At 44.0% G+C, this 20,216-nt stretch overlaps 1 protein-coding gene across 2 annotated transcripts in view; it reads right to left on the bottom strand.

Annotated features, from left to right (window-relative positions):
- Window positions 1–2,287: 2,287 nt before the first annotated feature.
- The window catches only part of dscamb (Down syndrome cell adhesion molecule b), a 160,098-nt gene continuing 142,169 nt past the window's right edge, over window positions 2,288–20,216 (bottom strand). For both annotated transcript variants that reach the window (XM_072701300.1, XM_023813788.2), the window contains exons 22-33: window positions 19,965–20,082; window positions 19,565–19,728; window positions 19,297–19,395; window positions 18,414–18,602; window positions 17,646–17,936; window positions 14,352–14,528; window positions 14,226–14,256; window positions 13,961–14,076; window positions 11,866–12,015; window positions 9,581–9,778; window positions 8,766–9,068; window positions 2,288–5,856 (exon numbers count right to left, since the gene is read on the bottom strand). In XM_072701300.1, the coding sequence (XP_072557401.1) occupies window positions 5,495–5,856; window positions 8,766–9,068; window positions 9,581–9,778; window positions 11,866–12,015; window positions 13,961–14,076; window positions 14,226–14,256; window positions 14,352–14,528; window positions 17,646–17,936; window positions 18,414–18,602; window positions 19,297–19,395; window positions 19,565–19,728; window positions 19,965–20,082 (2,198 nt within the window). In that variant the 3' untranslated portion in view covers window positions 2,288–5,494. The remainder of the gene's footprint in view (window positions 5,857–8,765; window positions 9,069–9,580; window positions 9,779–11,865; window positions 12,016–13,960; window positions 14,077–14,225; window positions 14,257–14,351; window positions 14,529–17,645; window positions 17,937–18,413; window positions 18,603–19,296; window positions 19,396–19,564; window positions 19,729–19,964; window positions 20,083–20,216) is intronic.

Here is a 20,216-nt window from a genome sequence, read left to right as displayed (position 1 = left end):
TGGGCCTTGCCCTAAGTCCCTCTCTGTGACTGCTACCTTAGCCCGAAGTCTGCACCCACCCAATTCTACAGTAGGTCCCAGTGCAGTCAGCAGTGTCAGCTGGGGCCCCAAAAAGGGGATAGCTGAGTCTGCATCTCCCAGAGAGGGAGATGAGGGTACAATATCCATGCCAGTCACCCCGATTCTCATTTGCCTCATGTTGCCCGCCTGGGTGACTCTCCTGTTGAGGCTTGAGGGAGAATTTCCTCGGCACTCTCCTGTTCCTGCGCCACAGTTCCTTCAGCACCATCCTGTTCCAGCTACACTGTTCCCTCTTTGCCCTCCTGCTCCTGCCCCGCTAGTCCCTTGGCACCATCCATCTTTGCTGGCCTTCCGAGGTCCTTAGGTCCTGTGGTCTGAATGGACCCTACCTTGCCTATGAACAGGCTTAGTTGGGTTTGCATCCCAGGGTCACCTCCCAGTTTCCCGGGGAGACTTTCCGGACATTCCTTGTTCCTTCTGGTCATGCCTTGTTCCCGGTTCTGGGTCCCCGTTCTGCCTTGGTTATGTCCTAGCCTGTGTCCCCTGTGATCCTCTCCTGTGTTTCCATCCCTGTCCTTGTGGTTTCTCTACTTGTCTGCTCAGTCCTGGTTTGTGTCTTGTTGGATGTTCTCTCAGCTGTCCCTGGTTTTGCCTTGCTCTCTTCTATGCCCCTAGTTGTGTCATGTGTCTTGTCTCATGTCCTGGGTTTTGTCCATCTGGTGTTCTGAGGTGTGGTGTGTTCAGTCTGTCTCAGTCTCTCCTGCTCGCTGCTCCTCATTGTTGTCTGTTGTCCTGTTGATACCTGGTCTGGCCCCTGTCTGTTCCTTGTCCATTTTTGTGCCATATGTCCTGTCCTGACCTGTCTGTTGTCTCAACCCCTATGGTTTTGTGTGGTGTCTGTCCCATGTATCCTGTCGGTCCTGCTGTGCCCTGTCCTGTCCTGTCCAGTGTCCTGTCCTGGTTCTGTGTGTCCACTCTTGCATTCGGTCTCCTTGGTTCGTCCTCCATGCCTGTGTCTTTCCCTGTACTCGACTTCTTGTTTTGTCCCCTTACAGTCTTGTTTATTTCCCTGCTCCTGTTCAGTTCAATAAACTCGTTTTTGTTCAGGAAACGCCTGCTTTTGAGCCCTTTGTCTTGTATCATGTGACATAGTGTATATGAATATGCTTATAAAAATATAAAAAATTGAAGGCTTCTAATAGATGACTGAAAAAGCAGAACGAGTGTTTTATTATAATGAATCATGACCACAATGATGTGACAGAAACCATGACTAATTCACACAATGTTATTTTAGGAATTTTCTTTATTATTATTTCAACAACAAAGTTGGTTTGCTACTGTATATAAATATGTTCCTTAAAATTTGTTTTTTTTTCTTTTTTTTTCTCTTTTTTTAACCTTTTGAGCAGTATTTAAAACATTTCCTTTGATTTAAGTGTCCGGAGAGTAAACTCAGAATCCCAAGAGAAGTGTCTAAAACATGAGACTGAAATATTCAGAACACAATGTATACACTCAACATTCTGTTGTAATTCCGTTATGAACGATGTAACTTAATGCATGTCTCAAATGGAAACAATCAGTAGCCCCTTTGTTTCCAAATGGAATTCTACTGAATAGAAAGTATCCGTACAGTAAAATAACAGAATCAACATGTATGAAAGAATGGAACATAAGAGAGATGACAACCTTGTCCCACAGCAGGCAAACTAAAAAACTATTTTACCGACTCCACGGGTAGAGTGGCCTACTTACACCCCCACCAAGCCCCATCCCCGGCCCGCCCCCACCCACCCCCTCCCACTGTAACGCGCTCATTGACATTCACTCCTTCAAGCGGTCCCTTTGTCACAATAATGTCTATGCAAGGAATGGAAATGAGACTTTACAGTGGATGAAAACAAGTGAAAAAAAAAACAGGTAGAGCACTTGAGTTTTGCAGAAATGTACAAAAGAATTGCAAATAAAAGACAAAAATGGCGGAAAATGTGGGATCTAGTGTCACGAAGGGTTCTGTTATCCCACGTCTAATATTACAAGCGATTATAGACAGGAAAGGTACTGGGGTCCACGTCGGGTTCCCATCCTCTTGGAGGGAATCGCAGGCTCCCCTGTGCATACGTGGCCATAAAACTTGCAGGAAATGTGATAGCGATTAATAGCAAGCTAATTAATGGGAAAAGGAGAGATGCCTGTCTGTTAACCAGTGCAGTTTGCAGTGGGGGTGGGGCAGCCGGCAGGGTTTGGGGGGGGGGGGGGGGCATCTTTATTTTGCAGAGCAGATGAGAGAGCGCAAAAGTTTATTTATGATGGCGGTTAATAACGCAAGAGAGGCAGAGTGTAAATCTCAAACACCAGCCTACCTTGTTGTGTGCTTCAGTTGGGGGGAGGGGGGGGGTAGTAAATACAGTTATATATATATATGAAATAAATCCTTGCCACCCCACCACTGGCCTAACCCCATATTGGAGATAAAGGTTCACAGGAGCAATTTCCTGACATTCCAAGAGTTCAGGAATCAATAGAGTGATTTAGGAACCGTGGAAAATGGGGAAATCCACCATTTCTGCCGATGGGTATTTTTTTGTCCACGGGCAGGTTATAAAAACAAAGTGCTAATCCTAGGGGTGCTCACTTTTAGCTAACTGGGGGTTAAAATACACCTAGTATATTGTCCCATTTGGATTGTCCCTGTCAGTATATAGGGAGACTGCTGATCTCACATTAAATGTGCATCATCTCAGTGAATTACATGCCGTTTTTCTAATTTGTAGTTAATGACCTAACATTGCGATTATTAAACGACGTTAAGTCACATCATTGTGCAAAGGGCTGCTATTTATGTCAGCACGCTCAATTCGCTCACCAGTGCCACTTCTAGACAGGCTAGCTGTGTTCCTGTTAGATGTGGAACAAGATCTTCACTCCCACTGCAATCATGAGGGGGTTGGTGTACGACAGACATGTTGGATAATGGTGAGACCCCTTTACCTTCAATTGAATGCATATCATTTGTGGGGTCTCCATGTGGGGTCGCCGATAATCAGAGACGCCTCACATTTGCAGGTTACGTTTTACTCGGAGAATGACCCTTCACATCCAGTAGTGTGGTACACACCTCCTTTCAGGATAAGTGGAGCAAAGACAAAAAAAAGAAAACATTTTATTGTTGGTGCCCCTGCTTTTTCAAATTTCATTCCATCCTGACAAAAACTGAAGGCGGTCCACCAGTATGCCTGTAAAATACCCAAACTGGAATCCTGCTACAGCGATGGCAAAGGAGACACATTTTAGAACATTGTTGCCATCATGGAATGGCAAATTGCTGTCTCCCTCTCTGCCTTTAACTTTGAAAATCATTCAGAAAAGTGTCTTCCCTCTTGGAGTAGCCAAATGTCAGGTAATGCTGAATGTTTTAATATGTGTGCATACATATACACACCAACACACTTAATGTATATCGGAAAAGGAGAAAACGCACTGGATCTTAAAACATCTTCAAGTTTTAAAACACAATACAGATTATGAATACAAAGTGTCTGCTGATTTTTTAATGCTCTACATGGTGATATTCGTGGGTAGAGCTTCTTGTTTTCTGTGGAACGTTACACTTAATGTGTGCACACACATCATGTTTGGTAAAGGAACAAAGGGCCTAGTATTGCACCAAAACAACATTCTTAGCATTCCACCGAGGCATATTCAACGATTTCAGCCTCTTCTTCAGGCATAGTGAAAGGCCAGTGTAGTGACAAGTTTCATTATTCTGTCACACTGCCCTCTGCAGGCAGTAAGAGGCCAGTGCAAAAGTAATCAACTGATCTCTGACATTATCTTATCTCAATGCTGAATAACAACTCAGTTCTTTCTGTACGGTCACAGCCAGAAACAGCGTCATTATCACTGTTCCGGATCCTCCCTTTAAGATTGTCATGGTTTCGCTTCAACGCAGAGTGTTAACGCATCTCCTTGACATTCACGCTGCAAAAAATAACACTTCTGATAACCACATGGCGCCATCTGTTGGCTGAGATTTAACTACCGCGTCCGTCGATGGGACGAGAGAGCTTTTTCAAAAGGGAACCACAGCGTGATAGATACCACGGTTCTTGCTGGGCTCATCTCGAAAACTTCTCATAGAACAACTCCATTAAAAAACGTTTATGATCGTGCCATCGTCTACCCTCAGGTGTTCACCTGTCTTCTGCAAGGGAAGGGCTGGTTGTGCATGACAGCGATGACAGTTGGAGTATAGTTGCAGTTAGGATTTTTGGGGTATGGTATTGGGCAGGGGTGGAGGACATATTCGCTGGATTGTCACAGTTTCCGCCAAGACAGAGGAGAGGCGTCGCGACGCAGTGACGTTAAAAGACGGGGGGAACTGACATCACCCCCCCAACCCCACCTGACTTACTGCTGGCTTGACCGCGAGTGGTCGACAAAGTCGAGGTGCTTCTTTGGTCTTGAAAGGAACGCCAGTGCACGCGAGCGGCACCCACGCAGAAAGAAACGCCACTTACCAAGTGGGTGACCTGTGCATAAACCATTAACACCTGGATAAATTATTGCAGAACGTCTGCGCGCCGGTGCGTGCTCATGACCTCGGTCCGATCACGCGGCCGCCTGCTCTGTTTCCGTTTGGGGGAGGGGGGCACTGCTAAATAACCACCAGTTGCCTCCATTTCCTAATTAAAACCAGATTTGTGCAAACAAGACTAAGGACTTTATTAACCAAATCAAATTTTTTTCCCTGTAATATCCACAAATAAATTGATTTCTTTTATATATATTCATATATATATTTATATATATAATAAATCTTCACATTTTATAATTTCATAATGTGACAAAATTCTCAGTGGGATTTCCAGCCATCACCTTCGCCAGTTCCCATGCAATCATAGGAAATTGATTAAAAGACTCAACAATCTGAGAAGACTGGACAAGTAGGGCGGCTTATCTTGCGTTAGTGGAACTTCTTCTTGCTCGTACAAATGCCTCATGTCACGTGAAGACTTGTCTTGATAGAAAATCTGGTTGTTACCCAGAGCATCTCACTCAGACCAAAAAAAAGCAGTTGTCCTACCAAATGGTCCAGTTTCCTCTTCTTCTCTTTTTCACACGTTTCTTTTGTTTCTGTATAATAATCATCGTCGTCATCACCATCATTATAATAATTCCAATATTATTTTTCTCTTTCGACTTTTAAATAAATTATTTTGGCAATCTTCACGTGAAGTGTTTTAAAATAAACAAATACTCAAGTAGAAAAGAAAACAGAAAGGACAGAGGTAAAGAAAGGAAGGAATGCGTAAGAAAGAAAGTTAACCATCCATTTGGAGTCAGAAATATATACAGCTTCTGTTTTCAATAGTCCGCGTTTGTGTGCGTGTGTTTTTTTGTTTGTTTTTTTTTGTCTTCCTTTTTCTCGACAGAGCTCTCGTGTCTGTAGTCCTGTCCGTGCTCTGTGTTATACCAAGGTATAAGATTTTGCGTAAGGGTTGCTGCTCTGTTTCAGGTGTCCTCTTGAGTCCAATAGTGATTCCTGGGAGCTGCTCATTTTGGCGGCCTGGGCCAGGTCGCCCCCCTCCCGCTGCGGCAGCGTGGAGGCAGTCCCGGGCTGCCATTGCTGCACCTCACGGCTACTCGCCCCCGCCGCCGCCCCCGCCTCAGTCGAAGTGGGCTCCAGCAGGGCCGGCCGCTTCAGCGTGCGGCTCTTCTGAGGCTCCAGGCAGGCTTGGCCCATGGCTGCCTCGCGCCCGGATGCTGGGAGCCCACGGTTTAGGAGGAAGTCCATCCGGAGATATGGGGGCAGGTGAACCAGCTCGCCTCCTGCAGGGCAAGGGAGAAAATAACAAGGACAAATTAAAAGGTAAACTTCTAGTACTTCTGCACCATTACTTTTCAAGCATCACGCTCGGTCACCAGATTGCTTATTAGGATCTCTGCTTACTTGGCCAGTTGAAATGGGTGGTCTACCAACAATTATTTCAGTTATTTCAGTTAAATTGTGCTTTTATCATTCCTCTGCATTGTTCCCTTTTTCCATTTATTCTGTGAGGTTTTGCTACAAAAAACAAATCAACAATTTCATGATGCAAGCTGTTAACGAGGAACTTCCAACTGAACGTCCGGCATGTCTTCTAGAGAACCCAATTTCGGCAGCTTCCTCAAAACACAAGTCTCAGGGACTGGAGATGCAATTTGTCAAACTAATGACCAGTTGCCAGCCTCACACAGAGGAGCATGTTCTTAAAGAGATACACCCAGCATTTTCATGAATCTGTTTATGGGATGAATCAACGATCAAACTGTACTTTTCTGCTGCACAAAACGAGGAATCCCAAATCCAGATGATCCTTTACACTAACCATTCATCTCAGTAGATCTTGTCCTATATGTGACTTTGGCCACTGAATTATTGATTCCAGATTAACAAATTAAATAATTTACGTTACCTTTAATAGGAATTATTAAAGCAGTCTAATTGATTAATTATGCCCATCTTTAATTGAGTTAAATATAGATGTTGGGTTTTTCTGCTAGTAGCTTCTTCATCTGTCAAATTGACTGAGTCACGTACCTCAGGGAGGATGATGGCGAACCTTAGATTCTGGGGGTTTTAGGAACACTGCACGTTATTCCAATTTTCCAAAAAAATTGCCCCCCAAACTGGGACAACAGAGCGTGCTTAAGGTCAAGGGAGTAGGTTTGGGTTCAGCACTGGTAGGAAGCAAATCATCACTGAATGCCCCCCCCCCCCACTAAACACACACAATATTCCCACCATAATGGTAGGGACGTGTCCCTATCGCCCATACTCAAATCTACGCCCTTGCTTAAAATCTTTGTGATTACGTTCCTAGTTCTGTTCTGTTATTACGGTATTTAATATACATATATGAGTCCATCAATCCATCCATTCCTTTATTCAGTACATGGTTGTGGGGTTCATGAGTGATTTATTTAAATAAAAATATACTTAATTTAATTTAATATTAAATTAATTTTCTGAGGTCACACTGGGGAACAGCCAATCAGATCGCCAGGGCTCCAGTTCTCTAGTCATCCATTAAGAACATAAGATATTCACAAACGAGAGGAGGCCATTCAGCCCATCAAGCTCGTTTGGGGAGAATTCAGCTAAACGTACCTCACTCATCAATGTTCTGACACAAATATCATACTGATCCCACTCCCCTCGTGCCTTTGTAAACCTGAGGCAGGGGCGGTCAGATGCAGAGGTGGACATTTCAGGTCCAGAAAGTAAATTTTTGAGTACACTGTGACTGTGACTCCTTATACTCAACTGGTTGGTTGAAACAAAATCCTGGTTTGGATTTTAACTTTCTGGACCTGAAATGTCCACCTCTGCTCAGATGTCATATAACCGAGAGCGGGCCCGTTTTCTGTATACTCAGGGCTGGCTTACAGTCAATCTCAGTTGGGCACAGGGCGAACAGGAAGCAGCCACTGACCTTATTTTGACCTTAGGCAGTCCTTTTGTGGCCTTAAAGCGCTGTGTTGTATAATCAGACAATGCCACTAGATGATGTCACCGTAGCCTCTGTTTGCCCTCATCATGTCCTGTCCAGTCTGGTTCTTGTATCATAAAGTCACAACAAAGCCCGAAACCCAAGCCTATCTTCTCGCCTTTCCTACCAATCTCACACTGCAACATCGCCTAGTCTTCAATGTCCCCTGTAGCCAAAGATGGCAGTCTGGTGGCCCTCTTTGGTGTACCCTGCGGGCCAGTCTTTCGACGGGCTGCTTTCAGAGGAGTTGGCAGAGGACGTGAAGACAGACAAGGTGACACTGGGAAACGGGTAGCTGATTTTCAAAGCACACTGGCTCAGTAACTGTAATAATGTGCAAGTTCTTGTTTAAAACCGCTGGAAGTTTATCTACTCTGATGGCGCCTGTGGTCAAGGATTTGGGGCTGTTTACAAACACAAACATGACGCTATAAAATGGGAAGAAATTCAACGTGGCTTTTGCTGAGCTCACAAAACAGGACTGGAACATATCAAAACACACCAGCTTAGTTGACTGGCTCACATTATAAATACGTTCAGAAACTATATTGCTAAGGACACAGGGCATGGTGCAGGCAGGAATGACGGTGACCATCCACTTAGCGGCTCTAAGACAAGAAGGGGTTTATTAAAGAACATTAACAAAAACCAAGGGGACAGCGCTTCCCGCATGCAGGACCACACCATACGCAACCCACTGAGCTATGGGCCAGTCTGGGGAAAAGGGAAAACAGACTAGGGCTAAGGGACTAAAAGATGGAGGAGGGAACACCACCTGCTGGTCAAAACCGAACAGGACAGGGTCGGATGGGCCCGACTCTGACATATACAGGGCATTAATTTAACATTTTTAAGTAATATTTATAAATATTTTGGATAAAACATAAGTTATAAAATTGATGTTAATATATATCCTACGATTCCTTGCCTAGTCTTCCTGCAATTTAACAATGAAGAAGTCAAGGAAAATATGGCTATGGACAGGATCTGGGGCATGTACAGGGTGGGACCACAGGGGCACTGGTCACAGCTGAATGCTGATTGGTCCCCGGAGTGTCCCTTCCCCTGTCACTAAAATACATCATTGGCTAATGACAAGGATTTCCCTCTGTAAGAATTATGGCCTCCCTTATGCCCCTCACCTTAAAAATGGTAGAATCGTCCCTAGGCAGGATTATTTAATCTGGACACAGAGGGGAGGCTCACCCGGTCTGTGTGCCTTGGGGACGGCCATATTCATGACCCGGCCCCCATCCTGAGGTTTCGGTGGGGACGCCGTGAACCTGCAGATGCCCGACTCGGAGGGCGTGCTGGAGGTGAGGCTGTCGGTGTACTCGTTGGTGCCGGCGGTCAGCTGCTCAGAGGACGTGTCGGAGATGAAGCACTCGGTGATGGTGAACTTGGCGTGCCGGAGCTGCTCCTCCATCTTGGCGTGCTCGTAGGCGCGGGCCAGCTCCTCGTAGGTGGAGGAGGCGCTCTCCGTGGAGACCATGCTGCTCCGCGCACGGTCTGAGCAGGAGGCATATTCATTAACAGTCAGATTTTTGCAGTCAGATTTTTATAGAATTGAGCTTCGCCTTGTGAGAATTGAACCCAACATTAAAGTAATTTGGTCCCCACAATGTAATATTTACATTGCCCAAAAGCACACACAATAATGATAATAATACGGTTTTTGAGGAAATATTTAAAACAGGCATTGAGGCAACCACCCATGGTGGAGTATTCAGAGACTAAGGTCCTTCAGAAACATAACACACTGCATTCAGCCATAAGACCATAAGAGTGCATTTCATTGTGAGGGTGAGCAGGAATTAAGGACTTGGACTTGTGGGGAATATTTCCAGTTCTCAGGAACTTTTCACTTATCTATCCGGAGAGGCTGTTTTTGTGCCTGAGCAGTGTATTCTAACTTGAATTACTTTTAGTGCAAATATCCTGCCAAATATGAGTGCTGCTTGTTAGGTGCATTTAAGTCACTTCAGGTTAATCTGCCTGTTGGGGGCGGGGAGGGGGTTCACCTGTGTCCTGAGAAGGGCTGACGCTGTAGCTGTCACTCTCTTTGTCCACGGAGCCGGTGGCCCGTGGCGTGGGCAGCCTCCAGTCCGTGCTCAGAGTGTGGGAGGAGATGGGTGGGTGTGGCCTGTTCAGTGTCCACTGGCTGGCGTAGCGGTTTCGGGTGGCGGGACCGGCTTTGGCTGTGCGGCGGGCTGTGGGGTCTGCAGGGACAGTGAGAACACAGACTATACACACCTGCAGTCTGGCTGCTTGGGAGAGGCAGTCTGTCCTTTTGACTCATATCCATATATACAATGAATTATAACTGGTTTAATAATTAACAGTTTGTAGCAGTGGGTAGCACTTCTGCATTGCAGCTCTTAGGGGTTTACCTCCCTCCTTTGCTAGGTATACTATATCAGTCAAAAGATTTGGAGATGCCAAGCTCTCTATAAAATAAGAGTGACAGTGTCGCATCACATGGCCTGGTCACCTGACCTAAACACAGTAGAGACACTTTTGGAGGAGTTTGGCCAGAGGGTGAAGGAAAATGAGATAATGAGTGTTCAGCATATGTGTGGGACCTCCTACAGGACAGCTAGAGAAGCATCCCAGGAGGTGACCTCATGGAACTGGTGTAACAGAGAAAGTAGGGCCAGCCATTCCCTGGAGCCATTGGGGTTAAGGTTCTTGCTCAAGGACCCAAAGGTGGATCACCCAGGGATTTGAACCAGCGACCTTCTGAGTCCCAACCTATAGAGCTACCCCCCCCCCAACAAATGATTTTTTTGTTTAATACTTTTTGGTCTGTGCACAATCCATATATGTTATTTTACATTGCTGATATCTTTATAATTATTCTAAAATGTAGAGAATAGTGCAAATGCACCTTTCTATGGGCAGGTGCGTCCAAACATTTGATTGGTACTGTATTATTATTGAGTTTGCATGTTCTTCCCATGCTGTGTGGAGCATCAAAGTTATACCAAAGGGTATCCTAAGATTGCCTATAGTTTGTATGTGTGTGTCTGCCCTGCAATGAATCAGCTTCGCGGCCAGGCTTCAGGCTCCTCTGTAACCCTGACTGGCACAAGTAGCTGGAAGATGGATGGTTTATATAAATGATGTTGGTACTTCAGTAAGAATTTTTTAAACACCTTCAAAGCAGAAAACTAGTTAAGTACGGCTACTTTTTCGTCCATCTCACCTGACCTACTTTATGGTATTCAGGCCAGGACGCATCTACAGCATTTTTTTTTTATATATATGAACAGAGAACGATGTCATCGGTAGTAGAGTTTTTGTGGTACCTGTAATTCCATCCCTGAGCCAAGGGGAATATTGGTTTACCTCTGCCCTTGATTTTCATTGACTCAACCGACGAGTCTGATTCCATTACCCAGACTGGATATAGTAATGTGAGAAGCACATGGACTGTTCAGCTGTCTGGAAGGCCAGATATGCTATGGTCACCTGATTCCCAGGTTCTCGCTGGGCTCGGTACATTTGCATCTCCCTTGTCCGTCGTTAGGAAAAGACGTGCCCTTAAAATCGCGTACTAAGGGTCAGTTCAAATGGCGTTGATAGCAGAGTGAAATTACGGTTGGGCCTTAACCCCCAATTGCTCCAGGGAAACGGTCTGAACTTCCTCTCTGATCCTCACTTGTACGTCACTTTGGACAAAAGCGCATGCTTCCATGTACAGAACTTTTCACCTTCACTGCATCTATTGGTTTAGCTGACAGTTTAATTGAAAGAAGTTTTCATCATTTACTAAAGATTGTCATAGGGTTATGACTTCTTACCCAAATATCCTATAAAACTGCTACCTCCTGTGACATGAACCTACAATCATTAGGTTACAAGCTTTTGTGCCCGCTGTCTATATTAGCCTAAGTGTTTTATTTCACACATGCCGTCTGGGACAATAATCTGCGCTGTGCCAACCTGTCAGGCCAAATTTGACTGGAATAAATCAGACGTTAATTTAATTAAGGCTGCAATCCTAATGAATAACTTTGGTAATAAACAATTATAGACCTCATGTGATGCAAATGCATTTGGATTCATGTGGAAGACACTGTCACCACCATCAGGGTGATTGATGTCACCTCTTATGGTGGGAGAGCTCAGTTAGTCAACCTGCCAGTTAACTCCTTAGACTGGCAGTGAAACAAACCCTGCCCGTGCCATAGAAAGGGAACAATCGAACAACAGAAACAGCTTGCACTTGGCAGAGCTCCTGTAGCGCTGTGTGATCGACACGGAGCTCCAGAGCTGAGGACAGGAGCACGGGTCATGGACTCACTGGTTCCAGGTCGGGCATCAGATACATCCACTAGCGGGCCTGTTGCCTGCGAAAGCGACTGGTAGTGCACGGTGTGCGTGACCGTGGATGACTTTTGCTTGGAGGTCTCCCCGAAGTCGGCATCTGTTAGCAGGACTGTAGACCTATCATCTGACAAAGAGATAAATGAATAAGAAGATTGCATGATGGACAGTCTAGAAAAAAGGTTTAGGATTTCCATAAGGGTTAGGCTTAGGATTTCCGTAAGGGTTAGCCTAAGGGTTAGGCTTAGGATTTCCGTATGGGTTAGCCTTAGGGTTAGGCTTAGGATTTCTGTAAGGCTTGGCCTTAGGGTTAAGGTTAGGATTTCCGTAAGGGTTAGCCTTAGGGTTTCTGTTAGGGTTAGCCTTAAACTTAGGTTTAGGATTTCCATAAGGGTTAGATCTTGGGTTAGGATTTCCGTAAGAGATAGCCTTAGGGTTATGGTTTCTGTAAGGGTTAGCCTTAGCGTTAGGATTTCCATAAGGGTTAGCCATAGGGTTAGGATTTCCACAAGGGTTAGACCTTTGGTTAGGTTTAGGATTTCCGTGAAGGTTAGAGTATTTTTTTAACTGTTCTCCTAACCTTTTATTGACATTGGCAACACCCCTATTCGTGAGTCTTTTTTTTTTTTTTAAAAAAGCAACAACAGCAATATTCCCACCATCAACAGCATCACAAAATGGTGAGAACCTGATAATCTCCAGTATCAACCTATTCATAAATCCAAATCTCACTTCAGACTTGAACCTTTACATTTCTGTTCCAGAGCCCAACTTTTCCAGAGAAAAACGAGTACACTGAAATAAGAGTCCTGATATTGGTAGTCATTAATCAGATCTCACACCACATATTAACAATATACATTTTTATTATGAATGCTGGTTGGAATGTCTCCTTCCGAAGCTGCATCAACTGGTATTAAAAAGAATTAGACCTCCAGAAAGTGGTAGGTTAAAAAAACCTTCAACCATCCAATGTAAATGTATTATTTAGGGATCAGGCAGATTGAAAAGTGACTTTAGAAGAAAGAAATATGGAACTTAATTTATTAACATTAAAGCCTTCCGGAACCCACGTACCAACTTCATTAATCCATTCCTGGCCCCTAACACTCCTCTGTCTCCCAAACCAATGTATTTGTGTTTCCTAACCTGAGATCCTAAGATGGTTAGTTCCCACAGTAACAAACTGTGACTAAGGCCATCATTTTGTTTTGTTTGAAAATATTATATAGATGTTGCTGGAATCTAATTTGGATTGAATGTTTAGTTTTTCCAGTATATTTTTTTATTGCAATGTCCACATTCTATTACATAGATCACATTTAGTGTCATTGGGAAAATATTAATATTATGGATTAAGAAAAGAATCAATGCAATCCGCAATCTGGTAGGTTTCACTCCCACAGTCTGCAGTCCTTCATTTGGTACTGTCCAAGTCTGTGGATCTGCATATATTTTGGATAATAAAAAGAACTGTCGGGGTTGCAGTGGATTTGAATCCCATCAGGATTTCCGTAAGGGTTAGACCAACGGTCAGGGTTGCCTTAATGCTTCGGGTTAGGGTTAGGGTTGCATTTAAGGTTATAGTTAGGGTTTGGGTTGCATTTAAGGTTAGAGTTAGGGTTTGGGTTATATAGACTAAAGAATGGTGTATGACAGTTATTTTTGTCAGTTTCTCATTTGTATGCTTTTGCCCATGTCCGCATTTACCTTTTGAGGCGATGTGAGAGATAACACCAAAAAAGGAAATTAAAGATATTTCTGGGTGACCTATAAAGAGTACTAAGTAGAGGGTAAATGGCCCCAAGTTCCATTAAAGAACGTTCTTGTGAACTCACTCTTTTGTGAGCACAGACTATGATATTCTTGCTTTAAGCTGGGTTACTGAAGCATGTTGCTGTCGCATGCACAAGGCTGACTTTGTAATATACCAAACTGCATCTGTTTATCGGAATCACATTTTTCATTAACCTTTTGAGTAACATTGTTTTTGTCCAGCAGTTTGCTTTAAGCTCTAAGCCAAAGGTATGCTGAGATGCGGTTGTGTCACAGTGGAGAGAGGCGGGACTTACCGATTGTCTCCATCGTGTCTCGCTCCTCTATGAGAAGTTGGGCCCTGGGGATATCTATGTGCATTCGAAGTGTCTGCTGCTGCTTGTTCATTGTGTCCGGTGTCCTTGTGTTCTTACTGTAACACACCAGAGTCATTGATCCTCCTGACCAAGCTTTTACAATGTAACTTCATCATGAATCACCTCAGTGTAGAGCCACCTAGGAACCATAGTCTCCTAGTTATCATGCCTTGGTGATTTTTTTGTGTCAAGGTACCAGACCTACCTCATTAGCATTTCTGCCAAGCTCTTTGCATCTGTGGGTTAGAAAAGGCACATATTACTGAGGTGCAACCAAATTGTTGTATCTTTATGTTAAGAGTGATAGGACAGAAAGCCCCTCTGCACCCACCTCGTAGTCTCTTCAGCCTCTGCTCTCTCCTCCTTCTCCTCAGCACCAGCAGAAGGACGAACAGCAAGACGATGCCCACCAGAATGCAGGAGATGGTCACCATCATCTTCAGACCCTCGTTGCTTACCATGTTGTCCGTAATTTCATTCACCGTCTTTACCAGTGGTGGTATGGTACCTGGGCAGGGGACACAAAGGTGATGCTCTATTGCCTGACTGAGGGAGGTCCAGCACGAACAGCCAAATCACAGTAGAAGAATTAAAGCTGGTTTGGCAGAAGAGAGAAAATATGACCTCTAACCCTAACCCTAATCCTAACCCTAATCCTAACATCCAACTATCTTCTAACCACTTATCCAGTCCAGGGTGGCTTGGAGGCTTTGGCAGGTAGCATAGGGTGCAAGGCAGGAGAACATCATGGACGGGATGCTGGTCCATTGCAGGAAACACCATAGAGAGTTTGGGTCGGCACTTAAACACATGTCTTTGGTTTGTGGGGAGAAACTAGAGATCCCAGATGATTCTTTACATAGGGTGAGATCATCAGAATGTAAGCCATCTGAGTTCATACCCAATTATAGGTAATTTGATTGAGTTGCATTGTTGACGGACCAATGGCATATAATCATTTGCAATGGTAGAGCGCAGTGTTCTGGTCATTGCTAAGGAGATGATGGGTCATGGGGTTTTACAATATATACCTGATAAGATTGCTCTGATTAGTCAAAGCCAAAAACATATTGACTCTCTTCTCTTGCAAATTGAACTGAGTGCTTCCTCCTGTTGTGACCTCATTGACTTAAAACAGAACCATAAGCTACTGACTGGGCAACCATGTCCTTAGCATTAAAAAGGATTCTTGATAATTGTAGCATGCTGTGACTCAGAATCGGTGCAAAATTAGAAACGTGGTTCGGTGTGGGGGGCATGAACATAATGGAGCCTCAGCCTGCAGCAAGCTCTGCAGTGCCAGTTCACTGCAGAGCCATCAGTGGCTGACCCTTCATGGGGATGCAGTAACTTTTGCTGGCACGTTCACAGCCAGTACTCCGTGCTGACCTGAAGTTTTTAACGTAAAGGAGCACTCTCATCGACTAGCTTAATTTACAGTGCATCCAGTGCAAGTAATTACACTCCCCTCGTCTATCCATCCAGAAATTCACACCACCCACTGGCACTAAACATGGATTCATGGAATAGCAAGCTGATCGATACACCAGAGATGGAACGGTAGTAAACCTGCCCTATACACTTTAGCTGATGTTAGCATAAAACCAAGTGGACTTAGTTTTATCGGTCAACGTGGAGGTGCTGCTATGAAGCTCAAACCACTTTTAACGTAATGTTTGAGATGATTTTTGATTGGGAAATATTATTATAAACGTGAGTGAAATATGCATCGCTACACATAAAGCTGATACCTACAATGCATTATAGAGAAGGCATTAAAGTGCTGATTATAATACAGTGGTACCTCAGTCCTCAAACTCATTAGAACTCGAATTTCTTAAAAGTCGAAGCAACCAGTTCGAAAAAAAAATTACCTAGAGCTCGATCTGAATCTCAGAAGTGAAACCGTGAACGCTGACCTAAGATAACTTGTACGTGCGGGGAAATGAGTCACGTGGCATGTTTGTCAGCGGAAACAAAGGGTAAAGTTTCAGTCTCAGCCTCGCATTCGCTGTGATAGCATCGTGCATGTTTACACTAGCTGAATACATATATTTAGACAGTACAAATACATTTAGACAATGACAGACAGTAACAGTGAATATTATTATATAATAAAATACATTTAAAAAATAAAGATTTCCTATTCATTATTTTAATATTAATAATAAACCATTAATACATTTAATTATAATAATATTGTCGTGCCGAGCGGGGACGGAACGGAGACAAAGGCGCAGACGTCAGGGTATCGGGGAATACGGGGTTTAATTACAGGTAAGGCAGGCAAAACGCAGACGGACAATACAATGACTGGACTGGGGAAACAAGCTGAAACGTGGACGAAATACAGAGGACTAATGACAACAACCAGAAACAGCTGATCAAACGGGGATTCTACACGGGGTTAACGAGGGGGCGTGGCACACGGAAGGAGCGGACAGTCGGGGCAGGACACGTTTTTTTTTTAACTTTACACATTGTTTGGATACATTTTTTTTCTTACTTTACAAATTACTTTTTTGATGAATGTGCTTAGATGTGTTTAGTACAGTATATGCTCTTCTTGTTTTATCCGGTTCATTTTGTGTTTAAATGCTAAAAAAAAACATATTTAGGTGTAATTTTTTGGGGCTGGGAACCAATTCATTGGTTTTCCATTATTTCTTGTGGGGAAAATTCAATCAGATCTCGAACTTTTTAGGATTCAATCCGGAGTTCTGAAGGGATTAAGTTCGAGTTCCGAGGTACCACTGAACTTCATAAGCTCCAATGAAGTGGTCATGTATAATGTACATACCTAGTATACATACCTTCATAATGCATTATAATGCTGGGTATAAGAATTAAGGATGCTTTGTACTGCATTATGAAGGTATGTATAATGCATTATAGATGAGAACTTCATAAAGCATTCATAATGCATAATAAATATGCCATTTTGTAAATATTTATAGCCATGTTTATAATGATTTATGAATGAATTATGAATGTGTTATGAACATGTTCATAGATTCTTATAGACATGGCATTCGTACAAAGTGTTACCATATATGTTAGTTGTTGGATGGATGGATGGATGGATGGATGGATGGATATTTGGACTGATTTCCATGTGAAGGACTGGTATCCCATTTAGATTGCTCCACTGCCTTGTGCTCTATACTTCCTGGAGTGATTTGCTGGCAGTGACCCAATACATTATAAGTGGTTTAAAAGAATCACATTCCTGCAGGCTGTCTATTATCCATGGTTGCTATCTGTTGAAACTTTTTGAAAATTCATTTGAAGAATTCAAATTTTTCTAATCTGAGGAGACAAAATGTTATGGTGGCTTTTGCTGTTAATTACGCTATCAGATGAAGAAAATTTGCACGTGTGAAACTCAAGGGTAATCAATTAAGAGATGCAGAAGTAAGTTCCCTGTCCAGAATAAGTGGGTGGAAGATGAATGGACTGATAAGTAGAGCAAACTATGTAGTTGAGTTTGTCTAACCGATCATGCTATGAGGGAGCCAAATAAAGTCCCCTGTAACATTCTTGTGTCCCATGGGTCTGTTTACCATACTGAAGATCTAGTGTTTTCCACCCCATGAGTAGCATAATAGTAACATTGGGAACTCACTTCCATCGGCATTCAGGGTGGCGAATTTCACCCTCTTCTCAGCATAGCCTGCGCTGTTGCAGACCTTCATTTGCAACTCGTACCACGTTGCCTCCTGCAGGTCATATAGGATGTAGCTCTTGGTCAGGGAAGTGCGCTGAGCCGTCGTCCAGACGGTGGAGTCCACGGGTCGGTACTCGAGCGTGAAGGAGGTGATGGGGCAGCCGCCGTTGTTCCAGCCAATCAGGTTCAGCCTGACGCGGGTGGAGTTGATGCTGGCGAAGAGCTCTTGCTCTTTGGGGAACTGAGGTTCTGTGAAAAATAAGCAAAGAACCAATCAGAGACAAAAACATCAACAGTACGTTCACACACATTCAGGTTCTGAAAGAGAGTCTAAATCAAAATAAGCAAACTGATGACTTTCAGTCTTTTGTGAATATCAGACAATGTGAATAGCAAGAACCCCATCTGTTCATGATTAGAGGTCAATAAACCCAAACCATATTTTTCCAGATAGCACATATATCTTTATGCTGATGGGGGAGGTACAACATCCATCCATCCATTCATCCATCCATATTCAATACCAGTTATTGAGTAAGGATCACAATGAGCTTAGAGCCTATCTCTGAAAGTATGGAGTACACAATACAGGACCATCCTGGGTGGGACGCCTCTCTACTCCCAAAAACTGAAGCAGTGAGCGTTTACTAGCATGCATGCCTGCCTGTCTATCTTCTGATTTTACGACTCTGAAGGACATTATGTATGACACAGCTGGCACTGTACCTTTGCCGTGGGTCTTGGCCTCGATGATCTCGCTGATGCGTCCTGGGCCAACCCCGTTCTGTGCCGTGAGGGTGAACTTGTACCAGGTGCCACACTTGAGGTTCTCCAGGCGGTAGGAACGTTCGCTGGGACTGATGGAAATGCTGCCCCACTGCTCGCTGTTGTCCTCAGAGTACTGCAAGATGTACCCTGTGCAGAAGAGAGTATGTCAGTTACCCTGATGACTGCTAATCTCCCAGGCAACAGAGAGACTACGAAATCCATTGCAGAGGAACTTCACACTGAATGGGCCACCTCTCTTTGGATACTTCTGTGAAAACCATTCAAAGAGCAAGCTGAACTTCAGCAGAGTATAGGAATCCGCTGACCAAGTAAATAATTGAAACACACACAAGGTGAAACTCTGGCACTGAAAAATGAGTAACTACTAGAGTGGTATTGGGAAGAGAAAATTCACTCTAATTACCCACCATGCTGGGAGTAAAATGTAATCTTCAAAGAACTTAAGGGTAGCAAACATCTCGCAGCATCACAAAAAAATCATTAAATTCAAATTTATATAAAATCCAGTTTCCAATTATCCTAACCACCTCTTTTATAATGCTGGTGTTGCAATCCATGATAAACGTCACTTGGGTCCCACTCTGACTAGACATACCCATGACTAAGGGTATTAATTCTATCCCCTAAACATTTTTTAATGCAGTACGTTCCTTTCCCATATTGCCTACCCATAGTATGCCCCTCTGAGGGAACATTTACAAAGGAAAGGAAAATGACCCAGTTCACCAGTCTCCTCAATGAAAGCTCTGAGGTGGACACTTCACAAGGGAATCCAGGCAAGTTTCTGTCACCCTTTGATTAACTGGCGAATCACACTCACCTCTGATGGAGCTCCCTCCGTTGTCACCTGGTATCCAGGACAGGGTGATTGATGTGGTGGTCGTCTTGGTTACCGTAAGACGTGGCTGGTCGGGAGGAACTGAAAGCAAATTGATAGATATCGATGCCTGCTCCAACAGTGAGCCATTGATAAAGCTTCTGGCTTCTTCAGTAGCACGTATCTCGTCCTTTGAAGACATTGATTTGCTCAAGGTGTGCGGCTAACAGTGGATTTATGTACCATAAAAGAATCTCGAAATCCTGCTTACCTTGAACCTGCAGGTGAAGCATGATTTCATCAGACCCCCAACTATTGCTAGCCACACAACTGTAGTACCCAGAATCCTCTGCTTTCACAGTACGGATGACGAAGCTGCCGTTGCTATGGACACTGCGGCGTCCATCGATCAGGACTGGGCTAGGGGTGCCATTGCTGAAAAACAGTAAATTACACTCCTAGACTGACAGCCACAGATTGTTTCTGAAAGACTTTGAGTCCCTGTAATACTGACAGAGATCACAACAGACCAGCAGCAGTTTTCTGTATTAGTACATCAATCCATTTAGACAGACTCAGAAATCCTATACGTCAGATAATATACGCTTCAATTGCTGGTTCCGCCCCAGCATGACTGGCAGTGATGGCCCCATCCACCCGACCGGTCTTACCTCCCCTTCAGCCACTTGATGCTTGGAGATGGGTCTCCCACGGCTTTGCAGGGTAGGACTATGTCCCTCATCCATGGCGTCGTCACTGTGCCACTGAATGTCAAGATCCGGGCCGGGGCTGGGAACAGCAAGCACCGTCATAATAAACGTTATATAAACGTTACGGGAAACGTAACATTGGGAGGAAGGGAGGTTTCTCTATCAAAAGAGGATGACTAAATGGGATGGATAGGAACGCTGACAAGAATTCAG

This window comes from Paramormyrops kingsleyae, chromosome 17 (genome assembly GCF_048594095.1).
Source record: "Paramormyrops kingsleyae isolate MSU_618 chromosome 17, PKINGS_0.4, whole genome shotgun sequence".
In the NCBI taxonomy this organism is placed as follows: domain Eukaryota; kingdom Metazoa; phylum Chordata; class Actinopteri; order Osteoglossiformes; family Mormyridae; genus Paramormyrops; species Paramormyrops kingsleyae.
This window is presented reverse-complemented; position numbering and strand designations above follow the sequence as displayed.